The 20144-nt window shown below is 42.5% G+C and overlaps 1 protein-coding gene across 2 annotated transcripts in view; it reads left to right on the forward strand.

The window, feature by feature from the left end:
- Window positions 1–19831, forward strand: part of nup210 (nucleoporin 210) — a 51194-nt gene extending 31363 nt beyond the window's left edge. Inside the window, exons 30-41 of one of the 2 annotated variants that reach the window (XR_008806453.1) lie at window positions 4261–4435; window positions 4723–4898; window positions 6688–6908; window positions 7015–7151; window positions 7298–7406; window positions 15323–15469; window positions 15552–15799; window positions 15913–16117; window positions 18249–18365; window positions 18485–18559; window positions 18743–18968; window positions 19000–19831. Coding sequence is in view for 1 of the 2 variants with exons in the window: in XM_056244690.1 (XP_056100665.1) it covers window positions 4261–4435; window positions 4723–4898; window positions 6688–6908; window positions 7015–7151; window positions 7298–7406; window positions 15323–15469; window positions 15552–15799; window positions 15913–16117; window positions 18249–18365; window positions 18485–18559; window positions 18743–18846 (1714 nt within the window). In the remaining variant the exon portion in view is untranslated. Of the gene's footprint in view, window positions 1–4260; window positions 4436–4722; window positions 4899–6687; window positions 6909–7014; window positions 7152–7297; window positions 7407–15322; window positions 15470–15551; window positions 15800–15912; window positions 16118–18248; window positions 18366–18484; window positions 18560–18742 lie in introns of both variants that reach the window. The other variant, XM_056244690.1, reaches the window with a different exon arrangement.
- Window positions 19832–20144: the final 313 nt, after the last annotated feature.

Raw genomic sequence — 20144 nt, forward strand, 5'->3', positions numbered from 1 at the left:
ACGTATAGAGACAGCTCAACACATAGAGATACAGATCAACACGTATAGATACAGATCAACACGTATAGATACAGATCAACACGTATAGAGACACCTCAACACGTATAGATACACCTCAACACGTATAGATACACCTCAACACACCTCAACACGTATAGATACACCTCAACACGTATACGTATAGATACAGATCAACACGTATAGATGCAGCTCAACACGTATAGAGACAGCTCAACACGTATAGATACATCTCAACACATAGAGATACAGCTCAACACGTATAGATGCATCTCAACACATAGAGATACAGCTCAACGCGTATAGAGACAGCTCAACACGTAGAGAGACAGCTCAACACGTATAGATACATCTCAACACGTATAGAGACAGCTCAACACGTATAGAGACAGCTCAACACGTATAGAGACAGCTCAACAAGTATAGAGACAGCTCAACAAGTATAGAGACAGCTCAACACGTATAGAGACAGCTCAACACGTATAGAGATACAGCTCAACACGTATAGAGACAGCTCAACACGTATAGATGCATCTCAACACATAGAGATACAGCTCAACGCGTATAGAGACAGCTCAAAACGTAGAGAGACAGCTCAACACGTATAGATACATCTCAACACGTATAGAGACAGCTCAACAAGTATAGAGACAGCTCAACAGTGTTCAACACGTATAGAGACAGCTCAACACGTATAGAGACAGCTCAACACGTATAGAGACAGCTAAACACGCATAGAGACAGCTCAACACGCATAGGGACAGCTCAACACGCATAGAGACAGCTCAACACGTATAGATGCAGCTCAACACGTATAGAGGCAGCTCAACACGTATAGAGGCAGCTCAACACGTATAGAGATACAGCTCAACACATAGAGATACAGCTCAACACGTATAGATACAGCTCAACACGTATAGAGGCAGCTCAACACGTATAGAGACAGCTCAACACGCATAGAGACAGCTCAACACGCATAGGGACAGCTCAACACATAGAGATACAGCTCAACACATAGAGATACAGCTCAACACGTATAGATGCAGCTCAACACGTATAGATGCAGCTCAACACGTATAGAGGCAGCTCAACACGTATAGAGACAGCTCAACACGCATAGAGACAGCTCAACACGCATAGGGACAGCTCAACACGCATAGAGACAGCTCAACACGTATAGATGCAGCTCAACACGTATAGAGGCAGCTCAACACGTATAGAGATACAGCTCAACACATAGAGATACAGCTCAACACGTATAGATACAGCTCAACACGTATAGATACAGCTCAACACGTAAAGAGACAGCTCAACACGTATAGATACAGCTCAACACGTATAGATACAGATCTATACGTATACATGTGTTGACATATAGATACAGCTCAACACGTATAGAGACAGCTCAACACGTATAGTGGCAGCTCAACACGTATAGAGGCAGCTCAACACGTATAGATACTGCTCAACACGTATAGATACAGCTCAACACGTATAGAGACAGCTCAACACGCATAGAGACAGCTCAACACGTATAGAGACAGCTCAACACGCATAGAGACAGCTCAACACGCATAGAGACAGCTCAACACGCATAGAGACAGCTCAACACGCATAGAGACAGCTCAACACGTATAGATGCAGCTCAACACGTATAGAGACAGCTCAACACGTATAGAGACAGCTCAACACGTATAGAGACAGCTCAACACGTATAGAGACAGCTCAACACGTATAGATACACCTCAACACGTATAGAGACATCTCAACACGTATAGGTACACCTCAACACGTATAGAGACAGCTCAACACGTATAGATACTCCTCAACACGTATAGAGACAGCTCAACACGTATAGATACACCTCAACACGTATAGATACACCTATAGATACACCTCAACACGTATAGATACACCTCAACACGTATAGAAACACCTCAACACGTATAGATACACCTCAACACGTATAGATACACCTCAACACGTATAGATACATCTCAACACGTATACGTATAGATACAGATCAACACGTATAGATGCAGCTCAACGCGTATAGATGCAGCTCAACGCGTATAGACAGCTCAACACGTATAGATGCAGCTCAACGCGTATAGAGGCAGCTCAACGCGTATAGAGGCAGCTCAACGCGTATAGATGCAGCTCAACGCGTATAGACAACTCAACACGTATAGATGCAGCTCAACACGTATAGACGCAGATCAACACGTATAGAGGCAGCTCAACACGTATAGAGGCAGCTCAACGCGTATAGGCAGCTCAACACGTATAGATGCAGCTTAACACGTATAGACGCAGATCAACACGTATAGATGCAGCTCAACGCGTATAGATGCAGCTCAACACGTATAGACGCAGCTCAACACGTATAGACGCAGCTCAACACGTATAGACGCAGCTCAACACGTATAGAGGCAGCTCAACACGCAGCTCAACACGTATAGAGGCAGCTCAACACGTATAGAGGCAGCTCAACACGTATAGAGGCACCTCAACACGTATAGAGGCAGCTCAACACGTATAGAGGCAGCGAGGCAGCTCAACGCGTATAGAGGCAGCTCAACGCGTATAGAGGCAGCTCAACACGTATAGAGGCAGCTCAACACGCAGCTCAACACGTATAGAGGCAGCTCAACACGCAGCTCAACACGTATAGAGGCAGCTTAACACGTATAGAGGCACCTCAACACGTATAGAGGCAGCTCAACACGTATAGAGGCAGCGAGGCAGCTCAACGCGTATAGAGGCAGCTCAACGCGTATAGAGGCAGCTCAACGCGTATAGAGGCAGCTCAACGCGTATAGAGGCAGCTCAACGCGTATAGAGGCAGCTCAACGCGTATAGAGGCAGCGAGGCAGCTCAACGCGTATAGAGGCAGCGAGGCAGCTCAACGCGTATAGAGGCAGCGAGGCAGCTCAACACGTATAGAGGCAGCGAGGCAGCTCAACGCGTATAGAGGCAGCGAGGCAGCTCAACGCGTATAGAGGCAGCGAGGCAGCTCAACGCGTATAGAGGCAGCGAGGCAGCTCAACGCGTATAGAGGCAGCGAGGCAGCTCAACGCGTATAGAGGCAGCGAGGCAGCTCAACGCGTATAGAGGCAGCGAGGCAGCTCAACGCGTATAGAGGCAGCTCAACGCGTATAGAGGCAGCTCAACGCGTATAGAGGCAGCTCAACGCGTATAGAGGCAGCTCAACGCGTATAGAGGCAGCTCAACGCGTATAGAGGCAGCTCAACGCGTATAGACACAGATCAACACGTATAGACACAGATCAACACGTATAGACACAGATCAACACGTATAGACACAGATCAACACGTATAGACACAGATCAACACATATACAGCTCAACACGTATAGATACAGCTCAACACGTATAGATACAGCTCAACACATACAGCTGACTTGCTGTGTTTGAACTGGACAACATCACACATCCATGTTGCTTTGTCATGAATGTGAGCTGTAGTGCCCTACAAAGACAAAATACAGTAAACACATTATGACCAGCATATCAGTAATAATCTAGTGTGAAATACAGTACAGGCCACGATTTATGTGTTTAATTAAGAGTGTCTTCAATTCAAATTCATTATGGATTCACAGTTAAATAGTGTTTTTAACTAAACTATCGTGTGTGTGTGTGTGTGTGTGTGTGTGTGTGTGTGTGTGTGTGTGTGTGTGTGTGTGTGTGTGTGTGTGTGTGTGTGTGTGTGTGTGTGTGTGTGTAAAAACTGCAGAAACAGACAACACAGGTTTCCTGGATAATGGTCAGTTATACAGAGTTGCCCTGGACAACAGTCATTATTTAGAAATATTTGACCTAAATATATTCCATACAAATCTATTTAATTCTAATTAATATATGTAATTGTACGCTTGTTTCTGCCACAGAATAAAACATTTTAAAAGATAATTGCAAGTTTACATTTACATCATACTCAGAATTGCGTGTTATAAAGTCAGAATTGCGTGATATAAACTCACAATTGCGAGAAATAAACTCGCAATTCGGACTTTATATCTCCCAATTGCGTGTTATAATTTCAGAATTGTGAGATAAAAAGTCGCAATTACCTTTATTATTTTTTATTCTGTGGCGTGAACAAGCTTCCATAGATTTAAGTATTCGAGAGATCCATTGAATGATATTGAGTAACTTGACAGACAAAATTGGTTCAGTTTGTGTATTTCTTTCCGCGTCAACTGTGTTATTTCCTGTAGAGATGGACAGGGGTCCCTGTCGTACCGTGTGCTGGATTGTCCGGACAGAGCTGCTCTCATTCAAGTGGATGATAAAGGTCTTCTGACGTCTGGATCTCTGACAGGAACAGCATCCTTACAGATTAGCTCGCAGGAAACATTCGGCGTCAATCAAACCATCATCATCGCTGTGAAGGTAACACTGCGACATGCATGAAGCTATGCTAGTGCAATACAGTCTTCAAACAGATGATCCTTTAGCAAATTTAAGTGCATTTTACAGAACCTAATAAACGGAGAACAAAATAGAGGATAAGTAACTTAAATTGCAGATTAATATTGCTTATTAAATGTTTTGAGACTAATAACTGGCTGACTGCACATTATCACTCTTATATTTATATTTTGTAATTCACAGTAGTTCTTAACTGAATGTGTTGGTAATTATTGGGAGTCAGCAGTGTTTGTGTTTTGTTGTTTAAGGTGGTGACCGTGTCATACCTGCGTCTGAGCACGAGTCCAGTGATGTACACGTCTAACAGAGAGACTGTGTCCGCCATCCCGCTGGGAGCCGTTCTGACCTTCACCGTTCATTTCCACGACAGCACAGGAGAAACCTTACACAGCCACAACTCACTGCTCAGCTTCTCCACCAACAGGTGCAGCAAACTCAAACCCTCGGCATGACATGCAAACACTCACACAGTCACACACTGCAAGACAAATCAGTGCTGCCACCCCTAAAAAAACTGTGCCAATGAATGCAAGACTGTGTCAATGAATTTACACAGGAAGTACAATCACAGGAAACTGTAAAGGTTTTTGTTTTTGCAGTTCGTGCTATAAAAAGATTTTTTTCACATTACCTAAATAGTGTGCTTTATGTGAGGACATCTAAATTATCTGTTTATTGCACGTCTAAAATGTCATTTTATCTGATTATAAGCCCGACAAAGTGCTTTAAAGGAAGTCATTTTTATGGGTTAGATCAGTGGTTCCCAAACTGGGGTACGTGAGGTGACAGAAGGGGGTACAAAATGCTGAGTCTTGCCGTTCATTTAATTCTACCCTACCTTAAAATAATATCAAAACTGAGCATGTATTTCTAACTGGCAAAAGACTGTAAATACATGACATCCAATCAAATGATCTCATCCTTTGCAGTGTAAACTGACTGCATCCACACAAGCTGTGTGCATGTTATAGGCTGTGTGCAGAGTATTGCTGCCTTAGCAAATCTCACTGCATTACTGCGGTTCTAGACGATGTACCTTTGTAAAAGTGGGGATTTAGTACGTACTCTCATGAAGAACAAATATAGACAGTGGATTGAGATCGATTTAAGACTTACAAAAACATACCCTTTGTGAGTTGATAATGAGCAAGAATGCAATTGTTCCCAAATATCCACACGATTGCACAAGATTCACACTATTGCAAACTTGACATTATACAACAGATCAACAAACAAAACGTACACTTAAACACAGTACTGTCAGTATTTACCTTATTTTGTAATGAAATAATAGTTCCAACGAAAGCCACAGCAGAACTACAGCACACATCTGTGTTTCGTGAACAATTCTGCAGCTTTGAACGAATCGTGAGAGTCAATCATTCAATGATTCATTCATAAATGCAGCCAGTTGCTTCGTTACTGATGAATGAATTACTAGATGGCTTGCCCATTGACAGTGACTTACTGCCACCTACTGGCGGTTTGAGTTTAATATTCAAAAGTATCACTTCTTTTTTACCATCATTGCATATTTCTCTATTGAACATTTTTTTATTCATAAAGGTAAAAAATGCACTGGAAAATCAATTTAGGGGGCAAATATTGTGCCTTAATTAAGGGGTACGCCACTTTAAAGAGGTTGGGAACCACTGGGTTAGATCAAGTCGAGTCACATTAATTTACAATATAGATTGTTTTAAAGCAGCTTTACAGTGATAACAGGAAAATAATGCAAAAAAGTTTGATCAAGTACAAAAAGATCCTTGAAATAAGTTGCACGTTACCACTTTTTCAGTGTATTCAGTGTATTTTGACTTTTGCCACCAGAAAATTGTCTAGAGGCACCGCTGACAAGCCTGTGTACAGTGACGATGCTCGCAGTGGAGACGTTTTGCTGGAATTAAATTGTAATCTAAACAGATATGCATTATATGGCCTGTGGTAAATGTGGAAGAAGTAACCGTGTAGATCTGGAGGCCTAAGGACTCTTCACAAATGAATGTTTATTTACAAATGCGTCTCAACATTATAATATACTATATTAAAGGTGGTAATTGCAGACAATTCAAATGTATATTTATGCAAAAGAATATTAAGAAAAATCTGTGGGTATGCTTTTATTTAGTTTGATCCATGATTTTTTATAAATTTTAATAAAATAAATATTTATGTTTTATTAATGTTTTTAGCCGTCTATATGATGTGTGCAGGGATGATTTGGTGCAGGTGGGTAAGGGTTCGAGTAACGGCACGCTGACGGTGCGGACGGTCAATGTGGGACTGACTCTGCTGGGGGTGTGGGACTCGGAGCAAGCGGGACTCGCTGACTTCATCGCTCTACCCGTCCAGCATGCCATCCATCCAGCCGAAGCCCAGCGGCTGCTCGTGGGAGATGTGGTGTGCTTTTCTGCACAGATTATTAATCAGGAGGGTAAGACAGGACACAGAAACCTGAAAAACACTACACACTACTATATTTCAGCCCAAACTGAGCGTTTGTGCAGGCTCTCTGTGAGTGTTGTGTTTGTCATGGTCAGGTGCGTCGGGTGTGTGGAGCTCCTCGTCCAGTGCTGTGCTGGAGGTCGATCCCAGGACTGGAGCCGCAGTGGCCCGAGACAAGGGCACCGTCACCGTCTACTACGACCTACCAGGACAGCTCCGCACTTACAGAGAGGTGAGACATCACAATCAGGTCCTTCCTTTGGAGATATTCCGAAGAAGATATTTAGGAAAAATCATGAAAAGACAGTGGTCTAAATGGGGATTCCTGTTAAACTGAAGACAGTCATTATTGTAATTGAAACATTGTGCTTTCTTTAGGTTTTTATTGAAGTTGCGACTCGGACCTCTGTCATGTCCCCCTCAGTGAAGAAGGACAGAGACTCCAAAGTCTTGATGTCAACCAGGGACACCGGGAGCAACCTCATTGGTACAGATCCCTGCTTGAGTCGCTGTAGTCCTCACACTGACTTCATGCTTATGTGCTGTGTCTGTGTGACGTGTGTGTCCTGCCCTTCTGATGTGTGTGACTTGTGTGTCCTGCCCTTCTGATGTGTGTGACGTGTGTGTCCTGCCCTTCTGATGTGTGTGACGTGTGTGTCCTGCTCTGCTGATGTGTGTGACGTGTGTGTCCTGCCCTGCTGATGTGTGTGACGTGTGTGTCCTGCCCTGCTGATGTGTGTGACGTGTGTGTCCTGCCCTTCTGATGTGTGTGACGTGTGTGTCCTGCCCTGCTGATGTGTGTGACGTGTGTGTCCTGCCCTTCTGATGTGTGTGACGTGTGTGTCCTGCCCTTCTGATGTGTGTGACGTGTGTGTCCTGACCTTCTGATGTGTGTGACGTGTGTGTCCTGCCCTTCTGATGTGTGTGACGTGTGTGTCTTGACCTACTGATGTGTGTGACGTGTGTGTCCTGACCTTCTGATGTGTGTGACGTGTGTGTCCTGCCCTTCTGATGTGTGTGACGTGTGTGTCCTGCCGTTCTGATGTGTGTGACGTGTGTGTCCTGCCCTGCTGATGTGTGTGACGTGTGTGTCCTGCCCTTCTGATGTGTGTGACGTGTGTGTCCTGCTCTGCTGATGTGTGTGACGTGTGTGTCCTGCCCTGCTGATGTGTGTGACGTGTGTGTCCTGCCCTTCTGATGTGTGTGACGTGTGTGTCCTGCTCTGCTGATGTGTGTGACGTGTGTGTCCTGCCCTTCTGATGTGTGTGACGTGTGTGTCCTGCTCTGCTGATGTGTGTGGCGTGTGTGTCCTGCCCTTCTGATGTGTGTGGCGTTTGTGTCCTGCCCTTCTGATGTGTGTGACGTGTGTCCTGCCCTGCTGATGTGTGTGACGCGTGTGTCCTGCCCTTCTGATGTGTGTGACGTGTGTGTCCTGCCCTGCTGATGTGTGTGACGTGTGTGTCCTGCCCTTCTGATGTGTGTGACGTGTGTGTCCTGCGCTTCTGATGTGTGTGACGTGTGTGTCCTGACTAGGCTTGGGTATCGAGTATCGAGTATCGATTGGAACCGGGACTAGCTTTTCGATTTTCCCGGAATCGTTCAAAAGTTTAAATTTCGATTCCTAGTTTCGATTCACAGTCCGCCGACCGGACACGCCCGCGGTAGCAGAAGCACGGCTGTCTGCTTTTCGAGTGGCAAAACGCATTTTCCAGCTGCACAGCTAGCACTGTGAGTGTCTGGCTCACTCATTGGCTGTGCTGCGGCAACTGCACATCCAATGGCACGGGCGCCTCCAACGTGTGCGCCAATGAGCTAGCATTACATCAGACACGTCAGAGCCCGCCAAGGGGGCGTGGCCCGACGCCCCCGAAAAAATAGCCAGCAGTTTACCACAGCTCGCTCGGAGCGATCAATGTCGGTTATATATACTGTAAAACTTCAATTAATGTTAATAATATTTGTTTCAATCACTGAATGAAGCCTGCTATATTTAGGACAAGAGTCGTGACCTTAAATTGCTTGCACAAAACTCTTGATCCAGCACTCAACATTTGTTTATTGTTGTTCATTTAAACCGTTAAGCGCAGAGAGCGTGAGGGCAAGAGAGAGAGAGAGAGAGACTGCGGTTGAGCGAGAGTGAGGTCTGCGGTCTTGGCCATTAGTTGATTTACTTTTTTTTGTGTAAGTTAATACGTTGTCAAATATGTTTAAACTTAAACTACCTATACAAGTAGTTATGTCTCTTTGTATTAATTTGTCCTGTTATTGACGTAATGCGCGTCATTGACAAAATGCGCAACCAGATGTTCGAATAGTTCGAATATATGTGGTTTCTTTAGAGGGAATATTCGAACGTCATTTTTGAGCAATTTTGACAGCCCTAGGTTAGCCCTTCAGTGGGAGCACGGTAACATGCTCAAGTATCTGCAGCATCATACACTCATGTGTAAATGTGTTTTCATGAGGTTTTCAAAAATAAAGCTCTCTTGAGGAAAGTGTACCCCTGTGAAAATATATTCATAATTTATAATATTTATATTCAAGTTCATAGATTTGATATTTATATTGTAGTTGAAAACAGCCCTGTGAGAAATTCATAGTAAAGTTCATAAAAAGTTAAAAGTTCATAGAATTAAAATTGATGGAGAAGGTCAGACTATTTCCTTCAGAAAGACTGTTGGTTAGCTAGCTCATTTAAAATATCCTTAACTTTTTTGACCCCGCCTCTTAAAAGAATCGGAATCGAGAATCGTTAGGAACCGGAATCAAAACAAGGAATCGGAATTGGAATCGTTCAAATTCAAACGATACCCAACCCTAGTCCTGACCTTCTGATGTGTGTGACGTGTGTGTCCTGCCCTGCTGATGTGTGTGACGTGTGTGTCCTGACCTTCTGATGTGTGTGGCGTGTGTGTCCTGACCTTCTGATGTGTGTGACGTGTGTGTCCTGCCCTGCTGATGTGTGTGACGTGTGTGTCCTGACCTTCTGATGTGTGTGACGTGTGTGTCCTGACCTTCTGATGTGTGTGGCGTGTGTGTCCTGACCTTCTGATGTGTGTGACGTGTGTGTCCTGCCCTTCTGATGTGTGTGACGTGTGTGTCCTGCCCTTCTGATGTGTGTGGCGTGTGTCCTGCGCTTCTGATGTGTGTGACGTGTGTGTCCTGCCCTTCTGATGTGTGTGACGTGTGTGTCCTGACCTTCTGATGTGTGTGACGTGTGTGACGTGTGTGTCCTGCCCTTCTGATGTTTGTGTCCTGCCCTTCTGATCTGTGTGACGTGTGTGTTCTGCCCTTCTGATGTGTGTGTTCTGCCCTTCTGATGTGTGTGTCCTGCCCTTCTGATCTGTGTGACGTGTGTGTTCTGCCCTTCTGATGTGTGTGTCCTGCCCTTCTGATGTGTGTGTCCTGCCCTTCTGATGTGTGTGTCCTGCCCTTCTGATGTGTGTGTCCTGCCCTTCTGATCTGTGTGACGTGTGTGTCCTGACCTACTGATGTGTGTGACGTGTGTGTCCTGACCTTCTGATGTGTGTGACGTGTGTGTCCTGCCCTTCTGATGTGTGTGACGTGTGTGTCCTGCCCTGCTGATGTGTGTGGCGTTTGTGTCCTGCCCTGCTGATGTGTGTGACGTGTGTGTCCTGCCCTGCTGATGTGTGTGACGTGTGTGTCCTGCCCTTCTGATGTGTGTGACGTGTGTGTCCTGCCCTGCTGATGTGTGTGACGTGTGTGTCCTGCTCTGCTGATGTGTGTGACGTGTGTGTCCTGCCCTGCTGATGTGTGTGGCGTGTGTGTCCTGCCCTGCTGATGTGTGTGACGTGTGTGTCCTGCCCTTCTGATGTGTGTGACGTGTGTGTCCTGCCCTTCTGATGTGTGTGACGTGTGTGTCCTGCCCTTCTGATGTGTGTGGCGTTTGTGTCCTGCCCTTCTGATGTGTGTGACGTGTGTGTCCTGCCCTTCTGATGTGTGTGACGTGTGTGTCCTGCCCTTCTGATGTGTGTGACGTGTGTGTCCTGCCCTTCTGATGTGTGTGACGTGTGTGTCCTGCCCTTCTGATGTGTGTGGCGTTTGTGTCCTGCCCTGCTGATGTGTGTGACGTGTGTCCTGCCCTTCTGATGTGTGTGGCGTGTGTGTCCTGCCCTTCTGATGTGTGTGGCGTTTGTGTCCTGCCCTTCTGATGTGTGTGATCAATGTGATCAGAATGTTTATTCAAATCTGTTTTCACACTTTGGCCTGAGAGAGACTGTACCTGACACTACACCATGTTAGTCATATAACACAACTGATCAGTGTTTGTTGCAATTCTCATTAGCTACAGAAATCCATATCATTTAAAAAACAATAAATATCATCTACTTAGGGCAGGCCGATACATTGATTATTGCAATATTATCTCGATAATGTTAAAAGTTTAGCTTGGGTTTCTAAAGACAGTCAGCCAGTTTCACTCCCCTTTTTTAATCTCACAAGTAAATCGCTTTGACTACTTGTGTGAGAGTGAAGTTTGGATCCGTATTTGTGTGAGAGTGAAGAGTGTCAAAGATTTCAAATTAAAACGTGTTTTTGATGCTTTAGGCACTGTAGTCTTTCCAGCCATTCACATGTCTGTTGAAGCTGATTTGTGTTCATTTAGCTAAGCTCATTTATTTCACATTCATTCGAAAATAACTGTCGCTTTAAAGTAGGCTTGGGCGGTAATACGGTAATATCGTATACCGCGGGATCTAAAAATAGCAACGGTATCAGTTTCAATATCGTCATACCGTCATAAAAAAAAATCCAATGCACTTATGATGTGCATTGGTCAATGTCGCCTTGCTTTTGGCTTGCTTAGTTGGGGATATTTAATATTCAACAATATTATTGAACTGTGTTGTACTACTTTCATGTTATCACTGTGAAGCTGCTTTGATGCAATCTGTATTGTGAAAAGCGCTATATAAATAAATGACTTGACTTGACTTGACTTATATAGGAGAAAAGGATTAAATATTAAATATAATTTATTTAATGGCTAAAAATGCTTATGTGTGGTTGTCATCACGTGACAGTGTGGAGGAGAAAGAGTCGGGGAGAGAGGGGGAAAGATGGCAAGTTGCGCAACGAGTGACCTGGTCTCGAAGAAGAACACGACTTCTGCAGTTTGGCAGGGATGGGCATTTCAAGCAAAAATAATATTTGAAGATCGCCTGGTATTATTTAATTATTATTCGAAAATAGCACCCCTCCACCATATGCACGCACACATGCATGTAGGCTACACAGCTATACAGCGGAGCGGTGTGACACTTAAATAGGCTATAAGTAAAAAAAAAAAAAAAAAAATAACTCATTTCTTTTCATATTTATGTTTAATAATATAATGTTGTTATTTTTTTTTATTTCATCTATGTTGATTATATGAAAAGGAAACTGCATGAGATGAATAAGATAGGATCATAAGATGCCCAATATCGGAAAACATTTGGAATGGGTCAGACATGATTTTTGACCACTTATTACGTTTTGTAGAAAGCCTTTCTTTAAAGTGAATTTGGTTTCGCATAAATTGTATCTTCATTTTAATCAATGTTTCATCAACGAATTGCCTGGATTAATAAATAAGAAGGATATATATTAGACAATATAAGCCGGCGCGTGAACTGGAGCGCGTCCCCTAAAATAAACGAAACTCAGCGTATAAGATAGATGCCTTAAATATCTGAGAAGTGTATATATATATAGAAAGCTTGAAATGTCTACTTTTAAACAAAACAATTAAAAACTAAAAGAAATGGCCTGCTCTCTGTAGGCTAAGTCATATGAAGTGTGCATTTCTCTCTATGCGCGTTCACTACTGCGAAGATGCGAGTCTGCATCGTAAACTTTATCTGTGCAGCCACTGACATAGAACGTTTTTTATTAATAAACAATTCAAAAGTTTCATGCATAATAATTACTTTTGCCGGTTCTTTGTGGCAAGCTTTATGTGTGCTTTGAGATGCAGAATAGGCAATATATTACGAAAACGCTCATTATGGTTTAGCATTCTCTCCTATATATATTTAAGTAATTTAATCAAAAAATATGTGATTAGACTAATGGCTTAAATCAACTACTACTAGTCAACTAGAAAAAAAATTGTTTAAGTCATGCACGGGCAGCCCTACTTCACATGTTTTCTAACCAGCATGTCACTGCGGGCATTCTGAGCGCGCGACGCTGAGTGGACTGAGCACGCGGCGCGGGATCTTCAGAAATGCGCTCTTTGCTCTGGAGGAAATATTACCACTCCGCTCACATGCTCTGGTGTGAGACAATGTGCATCTTCTCCTGTTGTCTGAGAGTTGATTGACAGCTTTTAGATGCATTATTGGCATCGCCACCCTCTGGTTGAACGTGTCACCACCGCATCAGAACGGAAAACATGGGGATTTTTTATAGACAATAATCCCACAACCTATTCCATATTCTATAATAAAATCAAATAATTGAATATTCGAAAATTGTGACTCATCCCTGCACAAACCAACAGTTTGGTGATGCCTTCTGAGCCTTATGTCATAATTTTTAATTAGTCACGCGGTAATACCGTATACCGCGGTAAAATAGGGAGGAGGTTTGACGGTATCTAAATTTGGATACCGCCCAAGCCTACTTTAAAGGGACATTGTGTAGGAATTTCTCCAATCTAGCGGTGAAATTGTATTTTGCATTCAAACTAATTGTGCTCTCCAGCGCCTAGCTTTTTCAAATGCGCGTTGCATCTACGGTAGCCATTATGTACCAAAAAGCTATGACAGGATGTCTTCTAATAGCACCTCGTCGAGTGTTCCTTCGGGTGAACAAGTTTGTTATTTCAAACAAACTGCAACTTGACTCAACGAACAAACGAATGTTACAGTATGAATTACTGACTGTGAAAAACATGAACTCAATAGCTGCTATTCATCAAAGAGCCTGTTTAACTTTTAACTATAAATGTTCTACTGTCTATATAATAAAGTACACAACCAAGCAATGAAAAAAAAGCTTGTAATTAAGACTGTAACATTGACTTACCTGTCGAGAAGAAAGCAGGACTTCAGCGTCTCTTTTGAAATCTTTCTCCTGCATTAGCTCTTTCCACCTATCCCAACATTAACTCTTTTTGTAATCTCCGGTCACGTTTCCTTTTACGTTCTATTTTGGACTTTTTTGGCGTCGAGGATTTCTTCTCCTGTGGCTCGGCATATGTATGGTCCGCCATTAAAAATAATCAGTGCAATGCAGCCTTTTAAAGTTGCCGGGGCCGTGACAAGCGCTTCTCACTGCTCTGCTCCTCCGCTTCTGCTGCTTTCAGTCACGTCACGCTGGCTCTGAACGAAAACGTGTTGTGGAAACGCGATGGCGGAACTACATGGAAGCCTCCGTGGACCTACCCGTCTCATGTATATAAAGATAATAAATTCTTCGCTTACGAGGATAAGTCAGATAATTGGCAGAGGTATTTGTACACCATTGAGGACATATTTATGAATAAAAATATTGATTTTAGATAATAAAATACCTAAAAACGTACACATTGTCCCTTTAAAGGTGTCCTATTATGGCCTTTTATGAAGTCTTGTGTTTTTTGAACAATCAAGTATGAAAACATAGTACACCCTAAAAACTAAATCATTATGTTTCACATTACAGCTCCTCTCTGCCCAGTCTGTCTAGAACGCTTTGTTCTTGATGAAGCCCCTCCTTCTGAAATACCAAATGTGCTGTGATTGGTTAGCTGGCCCGGCGTGCTGTGATTGGTTAGCTGGCCCGGTGTGCTGTTATTGGGTAGCTGGCCCGGTGTGCTGTGATTGGTTAGCTGGCCCGGTGTGCTGTGATTGGTTAGCTGGCCCGGTGGGCTGTGATTGGTTAGCTGTCCCAGTGGGCTGTGATTGGTTAGCTGGCCCGGTGTGCTGTGATTGGTTAGCTGGCCCGGTGTGCTGTGATTGGTTAGCTGGCCCGGTATGCTGTGATTGGTTAGCTGGCCCGGTGTGCTGTGATTGGCAGCGCTTAGGGAAATGTCCCGCCCCTTTATATCCTCTCTAATGCTGCTCAACCAGGCTTTGATTAAGTTGTTTAAGTCTTATTAATTCCATTGATTAGATATCTTTTTTTGATCATTAACGATTAATGCAAACATTAAAATGAAATCCAGAGAAATTAAAACCGAAAACGCAGATTTTGGGGGGGAAATAAAACAGAATATGGTAAAAATAAAAATGGATTATAATGGGACTAGCAACACATGGATTTGATTCCTAAGAATCACAAATGCTGAATAATTGTATTCTGTGAATGACCTGAAAGTGTCTGCTAAATGAACATGCAAATTTAAAAGTCAATGCTATGATGATCAAAAACAACATAACACATGTTTAACAATCAGTTTTGCTGTGTCCTCAGGAATCTGCTCCTCGTCGCAGTCGGACAGCATCGCTCTGCTCCACCCAGAGTCCTCCATCAGCTGTCAGTTGCACTTCACCAGCAGCGCGGTGGACTTCTCTGCTCACGACGTCTACCACACTCGCACCGCGTTCGACCCCAGCACAGGTCTCCCCAACCTCTGGCTGCCGTGACTTCAGTCGTTTCAGTGAATAAAGCAATGTTTTAATCTGTATCTCCTGTTTTCCAGGTTTCTACAGCTGTGCGCTGAGCTTCAAGCCCATGAACGAGCAGCAGGTGAAGGTGCTGAGCATGTCCATGACTGACGTGGACGTCACGGCCGGTGTGCAGGGTCACTTCACCGGTCAGCAGATCAGCGCTCGACTGCCCGTCAACCCAGGCATCTACGCGGACCAGACGGACATCCTCCTGAGCAACCAGCACACGTCTGCGGATCTGACCATCTACGGGACGCCAGGCGCACTGCAGCAGCTGGAGGTAAAGCTCGCACCTCGGCCATTCGTGTCTGAAAAGTGAAAGGACGATCATTGTGTTGATGTGTCTGAGATTGCTCAAACACGTGTGCGTGTGGATCTGATTGGCTCTTTCAGGTGAAGAGCAGTTCTCCTGCAGTGGTGATGGAGCAGAAGGAGGTGTCCCAGAGCTTCCCGAGCTACATCAGGTACACGGTTAGTGTGGTGAAGCCGCAGGGAGCTCTGACGGCCTCGGTGTCTGTGCGCAGCGGCTCCAGCGATCAGGTGCTGCTCATCCCTGTGTCCGTCATGCATCTGGCAGCCAGCGCCACTTCTGTGCAAGGTTGGTTACGCCACACCCGTCGACAGCATAGGAGGAAATGTGTTTATGGTCAAGGCTACATTAACAAGTAGTCTTTTATTGTAGTATCTTATTGGGCACCCAATTGAACGGCCAAAAATAGCAGTTTCAGAAGATATAATGAGCAGTAGCCGTGGAGTTAAAGGGGTCGTGACATAAGGAATCTGATTATCCTTAACCCTCTGGGGTCTGAGGTGTTTTCTGGGTCCTGGAGGTTTTCTGACATGCTCTGACATTTGTGATTATTTCTGATACTTGTGATATTTTCATGGCTAAAGTCTGATTACACTGTATTCAGCACAAACTCTGCTACAATAATATGTCAGCAGCATGTATGTAAAAGTTTTTAGTTTTGAGATAATGACGTTTATGTGTGGTTTGTGAAAAAACAAAAAACAAATATCACTGAAATAAGATCATAAAACCCTTACTAATTATTTCTTTACAAGACTTCTGAAAATTGTATCACGTAGCCTAGAATATTTGCTTAAAAACTATGTGAAAATCATCCTGACTACTCATTCAGATAAGACAATAAAGTCTTTTTAAATTTGTATGACCTGTTTTGTGTAAGAAAGCTTTATGCGAGAAGGCGTAAACCACTGTGAATCTGTCATTAATATGTATGCTTTTCACACCTGAGAAGACCACCAAAGACGAAAGACCCCTCCCATAATGGCCCTATAAGGTGCTATCATTAGGAGCCTTGCACAAAGAATGAGGAGAGCCTTAAAAAAGAATGGCTTTTTGATTGTTTGGATTATGTTGTGTTGTAAATAAATCCAAAGATACACAACAAATGACAAAAAAGCACATTATTGAACACACTGATCTTTAGATCACACACACTCTGTTCAACAGAGACCTTTGTGCCATTCCTGAAACATAGTACATACCTGTCCATGTTCCATTTACCATGTTCATGTACAGAGACTCATGTGAATGTCAGCAGGACTCAGTGGCTCAGTGGTCCCTGTAAAAAAAAAAACAACAGCAAACAAAAAAACAACTGTGAATGCTAATATCAAGAGAAAGGCCGCACGATTTTGGGAATACATTTGAGATTTTTCTGGTTAAAATATCTTTTTACAATTTATAAATTACACACACACAGAGCCTACATATATATATTTAAAATGAACACCAGGTTTGTTGTGCAATGCATATTGTGCAATGCATAATATTATTCATAATACATTTCTTACCTTACATCTTTCTTGTCTTCAAATCGCGATCTTCTTCTTCTTCTGAGGTAAGTTAAATCCAATGTAAGATCAGCGTGTTTTCCAACCTCGGCGAAAAGCATTGGACTGATGAAATTTGATGCGTTGTTTTTGAGGTAATGAGGGCGTTGCGTTCCTTCACGTGGATATTTGCATATCGTGGTCAAATTAAAAATAATGAGCAAGCTTTTGAGAAACTGGAAATCTTGTTGGTTTTATACAAATGACTTAAACAGAGAATATTTGTTTTTGTTTTGAATCCGATAATTTAAAAGTACACACTTGCATGTTTATAAAGATATATGGCTCATAAATGTGAGAAGTATTCGCTGAGTTGTTTTAGTTTATAGACGTGCTCAAGAAAAAAAAAATTCACCGAGACGGAGAGACAGAACGCATAGCCCGTTTATTTTCTTTATTTTACAAAAGCACAATGGTTTGTTTTTATTGTAAGTGGACACATACAAAAGTAGACATCTCACAGATTCTTTTTTCATGTTTCTTTTTTCTGTATGACCATAAATGACGGAGTATTTTAAGTCCATGTTGCTGCTATGTGAAAAAAATCGAGCAAATCATGCCGGCGTGATTGCCGACCCCAGAGGGTTAAACATTTGCAGGATGTTTTAATAGTGCAAAGACCTTGCATGTTTCTTAGCTTAAGCTCATCCTCCTCAGAAAACAGCGTTTATTTAACCAAGCTCCAAAAATGCGTTGTTAGGATGTTGTGGGATTTGTGATGTCACACAAGCACATTAACTTGCTTTTGACTCCTCTTCAGTTAGAGCAGTTATTTATCATGTATAATTTCCACTGGCAGTCAGTCTCATAATGGCTGTCACCCGTGTACACCAGCTGGCTCATAAATGCTTCTTCACCTTTTCTTCTAGCACAAATGGCAGAGGGAGCAGATGGGCCCAATATTCTTCAGCAGTTTATTGACTCCTATCAAGTGATGTTCTTCACTTTATTCGCTCTTTTGGCGGCCACTGCTGTTGTCATCATCGGTAAATGCCTCCATATCCTCCAACTCTTTTTAATGTCATGGATAATGGGTTTTAGGACAGTGATTGTTCTTTTTTTAATGTCTTTTTCATTGTAACCATTATCTATCTTCATTTTATAGTGTGCCATTTGCTGTTTTCTCCGAGAGATCCTGTCAATCATCCTGCATTCATCCAGAAGACTCCGCCTCCCACAGGTACATGCATCTGGAAAATAACCCTGCAACAATGCAACCAAATATAACCCCAATAAATGCTGTCCAATTAACACCTGACCACTTTTTGCAGGACAAAATGTGTAACACAATGCACCTTTAACTTCCTTTAGCACACAAAGAGTTGTGTAATATTTAGGAATTGTAATGCTTGTGTTTTTTCAGGTGTAGCTAAGCTGACCGAGAGCCCCTTCAACAACAGCATGTCTTCAGACAGGAAGGGAAGCCCGAGATTACGCTTGTATTCTCCAGACTATAACTCCAGATAAACCTCCTCCACCCGAAGACCGAAGAAAGTGCCTTACCATTGAATACAGGAGTATAAGCGTGCTGGATACGTGCGCAAGAGTATTGCTTACATGCTTCAAACAATAGCTTTTTCATTTGAATCCCAGTGTGTTGAAAAATTCATATCTGATTGAATATGCCAGGGCTGCATAGTTTTGTTTGATTATTTAAATGTTTGATGTGTGCACTCATTTATTATTGTTGCCATTAATTTCAGTAGTTTTTTCATAGCTTGAGATAGTCTAAGTTTTAGTGAGTTGTGATGTTAAACGTGTCTTTTTTTCCTTGGAAGCTCAGGACAACCTTTGGAAACTAGTGTGATTATGTAGCATGTTATTGTGTGAATAGTGCAACCACTGATTCCGTCCAAAGTGCTCTTACAAGTGTTTCATCTGCAAAAAAATAATGGCCAGTTGTTTCATTTCGTGAACAATAATATTTTGAAGAATTCTTGAGTGCAGCTTCTTTCGGTTATTGATGTGAATGTTCAAATGTTTTAGGGCTTAGTTCAGTTGACTTGCTTTGGCAGATTAAGTGGTTCTGGAAGGACCGAACCTACCGCAGCATTTGACATGGCCATTGATACTGATACTGATAATTCTGTTACTGTGAGTTTGAGTCCGATTCAACATTGTGACCATTTTTGACAGAAAAAATCCTCAGCCTGTTTAAGTGAGACAGAAATACTGTTTTAATGAATAATTAGTTTTCTGTCTTTGTAAGCAAGAGCCATAATGTGATTCATAGAACTGCCGCACTGAGTACAATGAATTGTGATATCTGTCATAATCTATACACGAGTTTAATCTGTAAATGTAACCACTTCTGAGCCTTTGTCATTGTGTTTGATCTTGTCTATCATACCTCCCTCAAAAATAATAATAACAGCTTGTGCTTTGAGAACATTGTGCTTTTTTGCAGCATGTGATCTATAAACATTAAATATGCTCTCTTTTTTTACTATCACCTGATTGCATTTTTTTAGGTTCTGAAAAATCACTTGTCCATTTGAAAAACGTTTGCTCATGCAACAGTAACCCATCATGAATTAGAGGAAATAACCACTAATAATAATAAGAATGAAATTAAAAGTGAATTTCGAAAACACTTGTTTCTTTTCCTAACAATGCAAACAATTTCCACATTAGATGCATGTCAACCTAATTTTCTCACAATATTACAAAAAAATATCACTATTAAGGTCTGTCTTTACAATATTTAATGTGTAATTAGTATATAATATTATGAGTGAGTTGTGCATTGATCTAGAATATATAAT

The sequence above is a fragment of the Rhinichthys klamathensis genome, unplaced genomic scaffold, assembly GCF_029890125.1.
Source record: "Rhinichthys klamathensis goyatoka isolate OS25496 unplaced genomic scaffold, OSU_Roscu_1.1 h1tg001048l_1, whole genome shotgun sequence".
Taxonomy (NCBI): domain Eukaryota; kingdom Metazoa; phylum Chordata; class Actinopteri; order Cypriniformes; family Leuciscidae; genus Rhinichthys; species Rhinichthys klamathensis.